Here is a 12,166-nt window from a genome sequence, read left to right on the forward strand (position 1 = left end):
GAGATCACAAATAGGCGGGCCACATCACAGGTGGGCTAGCTAGATCATATCTGGGGTAGTATACATGTTCTATCAGATTGCTAGGTTGGCTCTTTTCTGTTATCTACATGTAGGTAGTCACCACACAGCAAACATAAATTTAATGTATATATAAAGGACAACAGATGCGGAACATATACAAAGGGGAGTTGCAATGAGCTGTGAAGATACCAGTAAACACTGAAATTAGAACGGCATGGTTTAGTGGTATACTTCATCTCCCCCTGGTGCTTTAGGATGAAATAACATGATTTTTTTTTTTTAATTCTACTGGATTAAGAAAAATGTGCATGAGAGATAGCCAAAGCAATTTTTTTTTCTTTTTTTTCAAAGCAATTTTTTAAGTGTTTCTATTTTCTGCCATTAATAACTACAAAACAGAACAAATATTTTTAAAGCCTTTTTACGCGGTCACAACCAACAAAGCAACAAAAAGATGAAAAAGGAATATAAATAAAATGGGAATTATACATATTAATCAAAGCACCAACTCATCCTTCTTCTAAGAAACATTAAAGGATTTTCTTTGCACTTTTGTTTATATTATATAGTAGCAAATCAGTTTAAGATTTCAAACGATTTAATTCATACCTCCATTGGTATGTGGTTTCTTTTTAAATGAAATTGTATTAACCATGTCCCACTCTGCTTCGTAACTGTTCAGATGTTCCAGTCCTCGATGAGCTCTTTCTTTTGGGGCCTGGGTCCATTCCACGACTGAACTGGAGTCCTAAAATAATTATAACATATAAGATATTTAGGGACTAAGACTAGAATTTCATTTCAATCAATAACGTCTTCTCAGCTTCTATATAAATTAAGTTTGTAGGTTGTGGCAGATACCTCTGGTGGGAAAGCCAAACACTATTTCCTACCCTTTTCTCCCTGGCTCAGCTGACCAAAAAGACAAGAAAACCTTGTCCAGATTCTCCTGCAGTTAGGGTTGCCAATGAAATATAAGCATAAGTCAACAGTAGGGCCTTGGAAATGCTTTTGCTTTCCTAATAAAAGCTCCATCCCTTTTTCCCTATTTCCTGCTTTTGATGCAGCTATGCTGCCTAAAAACATAATAGCCACCTTATAATCATAAAGACAAACACTGCAAATAGCTCCAAACCTCCAGGCTTCTGGTTATTTGAGGAACATACCCAATGGTGGTTACTTATTTAAACCACCATTGGTTGCACATGTCTCTTAATCAAAATTAGCTAAAAGCTACAAATACCATATCTACATGTTCAGTTCTAAAGAACTTTCTATTTTAAAAGAGAATAAAACCAAAAGTCTAAAATGCTATGTTAATAATCTGACTAAATCAAAAAGTTTAACTTCTATTCAACAAAAGATACCACACATAAGTTAAAGATAAGCAAAACTGTGTGAAAATGTTTCCAAAACATATGGAAGATGACAGAAAAACATCCAGAATACAAAAACAACTCCTACCTATGTACTGAGAAATCAACAAACATCAAAAGAGAAAAATAAGGAAATGATATGAACAAGCAAATCAAAGAAGAAATATGAAGTGACAAACAAAGGAAGATGTCCACCCTCAGAAACAATCCAAGAAAAGCAAGTAAAGATGAATTTAAATTTTTCTGGCCCATTCAATTAAAAAATAAAAATATGGAAGACAGTGTGAGGAAATGCTGTATCTCACACTGTTGATGACAGTGCTAATTAGTACTGACTCAAATGTATAATTGAGTCATATTTATTAAAATTCAAAATATGCATGTTTCACAATAACTCTCTTCTCATCTACTTTAGAGAAATACACATGTATACAAAGAGGCAGATACAAGAATTTTCATCACAGAGTTGTTTGTAAAAGTGAAAATCTGAATATATCTTATCATCCATCAATGAAGGAATAAGTAAATAAACTAGCGGGTAGCCAATAAAATGCTAGGCAGAAGTTTAAAGACTGATATCTGTTCATGTGTATATATGTTCAATAATGTAAATAAAACGAAGTAAATAAAATGAAGTTAAGAAACAATGTATGCAGTATAACAACTACATGGAACATATGTAATTAGAAACACACTAGAGAAAACCAGGGATGAATGAATGAATGGATGGATGGATGGATGGATAGATAGATATGATAGGAAATGTGTACCAATAAAAGTCTGGAAAGATATACATTAAACAGGGACAGATTAGGGACAGGGTTCTAGTCAAGCAGGACTTCAACTTTCTATTATTTGAATTCTTTATAACAAGAATGTATTCGTGTATTGCTAGTGTGTAATTCTTTTTAAAAATGGAAAAAGGGGGCTTCCCTGGTGGCACAGTGGTTGAGAGTCCGCCTGCCGATGAGGGGATGCGGGCTCGTGCCCTGGTCCAGGAAGATCCCACATGCCATGGAGCGGCTGGTCCCGTGAGCTATGGCCACTGAGCCTGTGCGTCCGGAGCCTGTGCTCCGCAACGGGAGAGGCCACAACAGTGAGAGGTCCACGTACCGCAAAAAAAAAAAAAAAAAAAAAAAGGAAAAAAGAAGATTTATAGGAACAGGAATATATTATAAACAAAAGAAATTAATAAGAAATAGAAACAGACTGAAGAATAGGGGGAAAAGCTGAATGAATGAAGTTATAAAGTGTAGTGTTTTTTCCTCCAAGTCCTTCCTCTGATGTCATTTTTCAGGGAGCCCTCCTCGTTTGCCCAATTTAAAAAAATGCAACCCTTACCACCATCACTACCAACTTTCCCATCAATAGTAGGGAAAGCGAAGCAGCATTTACAGAACCCCACCCCACACAAAGGCTTGGAACTAGTAAATCAGGTACTTCTGGAAACTAGAATAAAGGTTAAGCTGAAAACAGGACTACTAACAAAAGTTGAGAAGACTGAAGGTTTATTCATTGTAAAAGGTAAAACAGATTATCTGTGGATTAGGAGAAACCAGGGACACTGAGCAAAGAGATAATACACTGAAAACAGGAGAATTAACTGAAAGTTCATCTATATAATAAGTTGGCAAGACTCCCAGCTCTCTTCCTCCACTCAGTTCCCACAACAGTGGAATCCAGCTTTCCCTCTCCAGGCAGGAATCTGTAGATTCTTCTCTGACAAATGACTAGCCCACAAAAGAAGACCCAGGTTTCAATATCGGGGATTCCCCAAGGAAAACAGCCTAGCCAAGTCACCCTGAGTCCCAACTATTAACAAACCTACCCATACATAGAGAGAGTATAATCAGTTTTTTGTGTTTGCTGTTAAATATGAGCACCACAATACAAAGATCACCAAATGTCAAAGGCAAGTGTTTACATAAAAGATAAAGTCCAAATGAAATACGAAAAAAAAAAGTCAATTAGAGGAGGTGGACTATATACAGAGATGAAAACATCTAAAATACTATCCCTCAGAAATAAGGAAGAATAGTACATCCATGAAGAACAGGATACTATTTTTTAGAAGAGGGGAAAGGGGACACATAACAAAATGTATTAGAAATCTAAAAAACAGCAAAAATGAAAAAGGCAATAGAAGAACTGGAAGATAAAACTGAAGAAATTTCCTAGAAAATAATACACACATACACAAAGAGTTAGAAAAGTATTAAAATATTACAGGACCAGTCCAAAGCATGTAGAGTTCCAGAAAGAAAGAAAATAGAAAATGGAGATGAAGAAGAAATCATCACTAAAATAATTCAAGAATATTTCCTAAAAACTAAAGGATACAAGTTTTCACGTTAAAAAAAAGCCTATCAAGCACCCAACACAGTGGATAAAAAAGACCACAAGGGCACAACATGTCCAGAACATCTACAACACTAGAAACAAAAAGGCAATTCTAAAAGCTTCTAAAGAGGAAAAAAACATAGCAAGGATCAGGAATTAGAATGCAGCAGACTTAACATCAATAAAGGAAATTAGTCAAACCTGAGACAATAACTTTCAAAACTACGAGGGGAAAATTATTTTCAAACTGTAATTCTATGCCACCCAGCTATCAATTCAGAATAAGGATAGAAAAGTCTGAAAACAGAAATGTTTTTGCCCTCATACACCCTTTTTCTCAGGAAGCACTGGAGGTGCACCAAAACTAGGGAGTAAACCAAAATATAAGATAGCAGAGGATACAGGAAATGGGGATTAAAATATGGGAAAGAGGCAAAAAGAATCCCCAGGATAATTGCTGCACAGCAAGCCAAAAGAGCAACCAGTTCAGAAGGAACTTGTAAGAAGGCTCTGGAAGAAAAGTTTCTAAGAAGATGACACTGGAAGATCATCTATGTGATTAAATATTTTGAGAAGAAATGTGGACAACTGGGCCATAGTTTCAGGGTGAATTAGAGATAAGATAGAGCTAAATCTCTACCTTCCATAGTGAGATGTCAATACGAAACAAACATTAAACATAAGTTAATCCAACTATTCCATTCCTGGGTTTTCAAGGAAAAATGTATCCACACAGAAACTTGAGTATGAACATTCACAGCAGCATTATTTACATAAGCCTAAAAATGAAAACAACCTAAATGTCCATCAACCGATGAACGAATAAACAAAATGTGGTACATATCCATAAATGCAATATTACTCAGAAAAAAAGAAAAAAAGGAAAGAAACAAAGTACTGACAGGTGCTACAACATGGATGAACCTTGAAAACATTATGCTAAGTGAAAGAAGCCAGTCACAAAAGACTACATATTATATGATTCCATAGATACAATGTCCACAACAGACAAATCCTCAGAGACAGACAGTAAATTAATGGGTGCAGAGGACTGGAGTTAGGTGGGAATGAGGGGTGACTGCTAAGAGGTACAGTTTCTTTTCTGGAAGTAATGGAAATGTTCAAAAGTTAGATATTGGTGATGGTTGCACAACTCTGTAAACATACTAAAAACACTGAATTATATACTTTAGAAGAGTGAATTTTATGGTATATGAATTATATCTCAATAAAGCTTTCATTTAAAAAAAAAAGGCATTCCTTCAGTCATGCATTTTTTTCTTAAATACCTTTCCAGCATACAGAATACTAGAAGAATCTAATGCATCATCCAATGGTCTCCAGTCCACTATTACTTCAGCATCCTAGAGAAAGAAATTATTAACCATATTTACTATTCAGCAATATCCTATATTTTTAGTCACCTATACTTAATTCCCTGAGCTGAAAATGAAATTTTTAACCCCTTCAATTTATCAGCACGTTAAATATGGAATATCATATGTAAACCACTATTTGACAACAATGTATATAGATTTCTAAACTCTGCCTTTCATTATAAAAAAATTATATTACTGCAACTTTTACATAAGTTTTAAAATATTCCATACCATTTTACTAGCTTATCTAAAGCATTTTATTTCTAACATCACTTCCATGTTAAATTTACAACCATTGCTCAATTACATAATTTTATCTTACATGTGAAATTCAAGCCTGCTGATAATGCCCCAATTATTAATTATTAAATTATTTAAACAATTAAATTAAAATTATATTTTATTTAAACATAAACAATTATTAAATAAAGTCTTTTACTAGAAACATACCTTTTCTAAAACACGTAATATTCCTGAAATCAAGCTGTCTTGGTCACTGGTCTTTCCAAAAGATGAATGAATATACACCCCTTCCTGTTCATATATAATCTGGAATGGCAAAAATAAGATTAAATCACACCATTTTTATTCAATACTATTTCAACGTTTTAAAAAAACTTAAGAGATGTTTTCCTATAATGCCTGAACCAAGTTTCTGGTTATTTCATATAAAAATGTATTATCTTAAAAATGCTACTCAGACTTAAAAGCACTTCAAACAAAGATAAACTAGAAGGAAATTTGCTTTGTTATGCATGCAAGTTTTTTGGTTTAGTGATAACCATGATCTTGATCTTCTCCTTAAACAAAGATGTCAGGCTAATTGTTATGTGACCCTATATGCAAATTCCACTTAACATATATTTTTAACAAACATTAAGCAAAGTATTGGGTTCAAACTGAAAATATCCAAAAATAAGAACAGATGAAATATAATGAAAAATTAATGATTTCTAACTATTTCATAACAGCACATAAGTTTATTTTGGTGTGCTTTTGTAGCACAGTGGCATAGAAAATAAGATGGGACTATTAAAAAGTAATGATGAGGACTTCTTGGAAAAACTAGTTTAAACTAGTTCAAGCTCACAAACACTGAGTGCTTCTATATGTAAAAGCATGTAAGACAGTAGGTATAAGAAAATGACTAAGACATGGCCCCTGAACAGTGTCCTATGGGAATACAGGGGAGACTTAAGTAAATTCCAGAGTAAACTGAAACGTTTATAAAGTTAAGCCTTATGTTCTAAAGGCATAATGTTACATATTAAGATTCTAGGGAGCTTCCCTGGTGGTCCAGTGGTTAAGACTCCACGCTGCCAACACAGGGGACACAGGTTCAATCCCTGGTTGGGGAACTAGGATCCCACATGCTGTGTGGCACGGTCAAAGGATAAAACAACAACAACAACATATATATATATATATATATATGGAACAAATGGGGAAGAAATATTTGTAACATATACAATAAACATTTAAAAAAAAAGATTCTACTCCTGGGACCAATTTCAAACTATTAAAAAATTTTTTTCATTATGAAAATAAGTAAAAGGGAAATAAAGTAGTCACTTCCAGACATTACAAACTTATGTAATTTTGACATAAGTTTGGAATAGTGTACTTTCTATTTATGTAAACCGTTTATTAATACAATCACATCTCTATTCAGAATACCATGGGGACCAAGAACGCAGGACAAGCAACACAGGCCATCACTATCGCCCCCCAGTTGACATTTGTGGAACACTTATGCACTAAGAATTCCACGTTATAGTTTAATCCTTACAATAACCCAAGACCATAGGTTCTATAACTATATCATTATAACTACATCATTAGGATGAGGAGCCCATCTGTGTGAACAAGAAAATTGAAAGAGAACGATACAAATGGTAAGGGGTGGTGTGGAGTATGAAACCTGGGCAGTCTGACACCAGAGAACTGTTCTCTTAGCCACTGCACCACAAAGCTCCCACATTACTTTTACTGCCTCTCTTGTTATGTTAATCACTTGTGATATAGACTTACATCATGTCAAGAAAGAGTCCTTCCAGTAATCAAGATCACCAGAGAAGTTTTGATCTCAAAAACCCAAGATGGCCTTCAATGAAATAGTTGTTAAACACAAGACTCGCATTAAGCAGAAGGCAAAGACTGGGGACAGCATGAGTTGGGGAGTGGTGAGAAACAATTCTATACTGTTTGTATAGAAATGAAAAATCAGATTTATTCACTCATGTGCACAAAGATATGCATAAGAATATTCACAATAGTATTATTTATAACATGGTGGGTGGTAGAGTAGGAAAGGAGGAAAAGGAAGGTATGAATCTAAATGACCACAGAGAGGAAAATTATAAAATATATTCTGTGATATTCATTCTATGGAGAATACTATTCAGAAGTTAAGAGGTAGATTAAACAGACAGACATATATGGAAAAACCTTCCAATTATACATAATATGATGACACTTATACTTTTAAAAGTTTCTCTATATCTGTGTAAAATACAGAGAATAAGCTCTGGAAGGACACACTTTAATGTTAACAAAGGCTACTTCTGAAAAAGATAATGGGATGGGGAAAGGTTGAAAGAGGAACTGTAACTTTCTATGTTAATGCTGAACTTACTTGAAAATTTCAAAGTATAAATATAGTTATATATTACTTCAATAATTAAAAATTAATTTTAATGAGTAAAGTAAAAAGAGGGAATTCCAGAAGTATAAACTATAACCTTTCTGGACTTTCGTTTATCAATGTATAAAACAGGGGCCACAAAACAGAAGTATGAAAAGGCTATGGGAAAAATAAAATCCCTTAAAATCTCAAGCTTTTTTGACAAAAGATATCCAGAAACTTCACTTTAGCATATTGTCACCTAATACTCAGCTATCAGAACAATCAAGAGCTCTATAGCTGAAAAAGGGACACTCATTTGCCAAGAAAAGCTTGGTACCATTAATAGTACAATCAAAGATTCTGTGGTACTACTAATACTAAAGAGATTCCAGAGCCTTTATGAAATAAATGAACCCTAAAGAAAATGAAATACTTCAGGTAACTGAAGCACATTAAGCATACATATGCTTCTTCCCCATACATATGTTAGTGAAGTGTTGCCTTATTCTCTTTTTCATTTAAGAAAAAGTTGAGCTTCCGAAGTAATTTAGGTGGGAAAATATCTTGAAAAGTATTAAAGTACCAGGTACCTCACAAAAAGTCAAAACTGCACTCATCTCACGTTCTGTGTTCTTAACTTTTTAGCACTTTTTGAGGGACAAATTACATGCCCAAAATTCCACAATCCCAAACCCAGACTTGTACTGTCTTTCTAAAGCGGTCATGTTCAGCTTTTTGATTTGAAGAGTGTGATATTACATGCTCTTACAATATTACACCCTTGCGATATTACCTGCTCAATACAAATTAATTCTGCGGAAGGAATAAAATCTGTAAATTTACCTTCATGTGCCACTAAACCTTATGAAGTCTTATAAGACTTAAAGGCGCACAGGTACGTACACACGTACGTACACACACACACACACACACACACACACACACACAATCTGTATTAGTACATAATTTATTTCAAATATAAGATAATAAGTTTTAACTGAATAGCACTTTGTTTTCAAAGCACTCTGATTTCATTAAATCCTCACAGCCAAACTGAATGAGTCAGAATAGATCTCATTACCTCTATGTCCATTTTACAGAAAAATAAACTGAGACACAGACCTGTTCAGTGACTTTACATCAAAGGAAGGAGTGGATTTCATATTTCCTGGCATCTTCACCCATTAAATCTCAACTGTCTCAGGAAACTACCAGAAAAATTCTACATGGCTTCCTTAGAGGAAAGTGGTTTCTGAAATTGCTTAGATGTACAAAATAATGCTGCTTAAAGGACTAAAAACAATTTTTTTTTTTTTTTAGGCTGCACCACGCAGCTTGCAGGATCTCGGTTCCCCAACCGGGGACTGAACCCAGGCTCTCAGCAGTGAAAGCAAGACGTCCTAATCACTGGACTAAAAACAATTTTTAAATGCCTTTAATTTATAAATCAATACAGCAGCTAACTATTTAACAATTTGGCCTTTCAACAAAAATCCTTAATTTCTCCCCCATCTGAACTCCTAAACATTCCACAGAAAAAGCTTAGTCCCTTTTATAGCATCTTGGTTTGAATAATTCATTTTAATATTATAGGGAATGATTTTACTTATTTTTTTATTCATAGCATATATATGTTCATCACCACAGTCTGTGGATACATGTATATAATAAAATACAATTGTATCAACTACTTGAAACAGCTCAAAATATAGAAACAGAAGTCCAATTAAAAATTTGATCTCAGGGAATTCCTTGGCAGTCCAGTGGTTAGGACTCCACACTTTCACCGCCAGGGCCCAGGTTCGATCCCTATTCCCACAGGCCAAAAAAAAAAAAAAAATCGATCTTATAACAATAGCATGAAGATAATATTTCTTCATTAAACTCTACAGTGAATTGATTTCTAAGGAGTACCATTCTTCCATAGGACATTCTGCTTCTTACATTTATCAATGGTAACGATTAATACTTGAAAAGCTATCTCCAAGCTTGTTTGAAATGAAAAATTATTTTGCTACAGGGAACAATTATGATATCAGGAATTTCATCTAAGATAATACTCTCAGTAAAACAGGCTTCCAATTTCCTTACTCTGGTTTTGTTCATAATCTCTAATGCAAAATAAAAAGAAAGGTTCAAATGCTATTACTGGCCATGTAATATTTCTATAATGCATTACTCTACAAAGCATTTCTACATTATCACATTTGATCCTCACAACTCAATTAGATATGTGATATCACTCCCACTTTGTAATTGAGGGAAAAAATGCAAAGAAGTTAAGTGATTTGATCAAGGTTCTCCCATTACTTTGGGGTTCAGACTCAGGTCTGCTCTGATAAGTTTTATTTGCCCGAACAGTACATAATGTAAAAGGCCATCAACTTAAGGCTTAGCATATGTGGAACTGACAACATTGTTCCAGTATCCTATGTGCTCATATTCCAATCTAAAGCAGTCACCAATTAGCTACATGAGTAGGTCCTCTGTGCTACAGGAAGCAAAGAAAGGGCATCAGTAATGCCTCTTTCTTTCCACTACCTAAGATTTGAGGGGAGACGAAGAGTTCATAGGCATAACAGGAAAATAATATGTAAGTCAGAAAGACAGACAAGAAAAAAATTATATTCCAAGGAGGTGAAGGGCAATGAAAACTAATGTCAGGAAGCTGGCAAATGGAAAGCTATGAGAAGAAAAAGACTGAAATGAAAGTCTATACTACTAGAGATGTACAACTTGTTTGAGACTCCTTTTGCAAACAATCCAGACTCTGCGAGTTATCAGCACCAAACATCCCGAATAGCAAGACAATGTATAGTCAGTGAAGACTTCCCGTGATTGTTACCTTAGGGATACAAAGGCACTAAATGTAAACATAAAACAGTCTAAACAATTCTCTAGCATATATACCCGAGATATTACTAAAAGTCTATGTCAAATTCTCCAACCCTAACAACTTATTAATTTGTGATACTTTACAAGGGAACAAATTACATGGTAAAAACATATCTGGAGTATATCTCTAATGGAAACAAAAATGTGTTTTCATTTTATCTTCCCGTTCATATGGCAGAGAAAGCTCAGTATGAAAACTGTACACAACAGAACATACAGTTGTCGTCAAAAATCAGGATTTGGGTGGTTTGGTGTGTTTTTTGTTTTGTTTTGTTTTTTGATGATTCCTGTATATCCAATCTTTTGAAATCAAGAAGTATTGTGTTTGATACAAGAAATTTAAATTCAAACGTGATTCAAGGAAAAATAAGATATCAAATACCATGAAAGACAAAGGTGCAACTGACTAACAAAAACAAAACTGGAAGTACCTAGTAATACTAAGTGGAGGACAGAGAAGGAGGACAAAAAAAAAAAAAAAAAAACAGGATAGCAGTGTTTAAAAAAATGCTAATAGTAATAAAGAAATGAAAGAAAGTAAGTTCTATAAAAGTTAGGATAGTAGTTACTTAGGGGAAGAGGGGTACCTGCAAAGGTCTATTTCTTGACCACCGTGGTGGTTACAAAGACATTTGCCTTGTGAGTTATTAAGTTATGTAAGTGTGATTTTCTGTATATAAATTTTGTTTCACAACCAAAATGCTAAAAATTACTGGCGATAAACACAAAATGTTGGGCTTCCCTGGTGGCGCAGTGGTTGAGAGTCTGCCTGCCTATGCAGGGAACACAGGTTCGTTTCCCGCTCCAGGAAGATCCCACATGCCGCGGAGCGGCTGGGCCCGTGAGCCATGGCCGCTGAGCCTGCGCGTCCGGAGCCTGTGCTCAGCAACGGGAGAGGCCACAACAGTGAGAGGCTCGCGTACCGCCAAAAAAAAAAAAAAAAAAAAACCCACAAAATGTGAAGTCTTAAACAGAATTTAAACCATATCTCAAGGATAACAGAGGGATACTGTCAGATGCAAATCATGACATGAATTCAACAATGGAAGGACAGGTCTTGAGAAGAAGGAGAAGGATAGATCAAATAGATTTGAGGGAAAAGCACAACCTATTAATAATTGTGTGTCTCTGCCACCCCCCCAAAAAAAATTGGTGGGGGGTGGGATGGTGGCAAGGACAGGTGAAGGAATGCTGTTGTTGTAGAGAGTACCAATGGAACAGGGAAAAAAGAAACTTTAATATAAATTACAAACTGCTATAACCCATTCTATAAATGTGATGATTACCTTCAGCTACCCAAATATCTACTGGAATTCTCTAAATACTTAGCATTTCATAAAATTCTTGAATGTCTTGCTAACTATGTCACCTCTCAGAAGGTACAGAAGAGAATACAGACCAACAAGAAAGAAATATTTATTAACAAAAACTCTGGAAGACGGGCTTCCCTGGTGGCGCTGTGGTTGAGAGTGCGCCTACCGATGCAGGGGACACGGGTTCGTGCCTCGGTCCAGGAAGATCCCACGTGC

The 12,166-nt window shown here is 35.0% G+C and overlaps 1 protein-coding gene across 4 annotated transcripts in view; it reads right to left on the minus strand.

Annotated features, from left to right (window-relative positions):
• TBC1D15 (TBC1 domain family member 15) overlaps positions 1 to 12,166 on the minus strand; it is a 66,084-nt gene that overhangs the window by 38,929 nt on the left and 14,989 nt on the right. For all 4 annotated transcript variants that reach the window (XM_060165290.1, XM_060165289.1, XM_060165291.1 and 1 more), the window contains exons 2-4: positions 5,567 to 5,665; positions 5,027 to 5,101; positions 631 to 769 (exon numbers count right to left, since the gene is read on the minus strand). In XM_060165290.1, the coding sequence (XP_060021273.1) occupies positions 631 to 769; positions 5,027 to 5,101; positions 5,567 to 5,665 (313 nt within the window). The remainder of the gene's footprint in view (positions 1 to 630; positions 770 to 5,026; positions 5,102 to 5,566; positions 5,666 to 12,166) is intronic.

Source organism: Lagenorhynchus albirostris, chromosome 11 (genome assembly GCF_949774975.1).
Source record: "Lagenorhynchus albirostris chromosome 11, mLagAlb1.1, whole genome shotgun sequence".
Lineage (NCBI taxonomy): Eukaryota > Metazoa > Chordata > Mammalia > Artiodactyla > Delphinidae > Lagenorhynchus > Lagenorhynchus albirostris.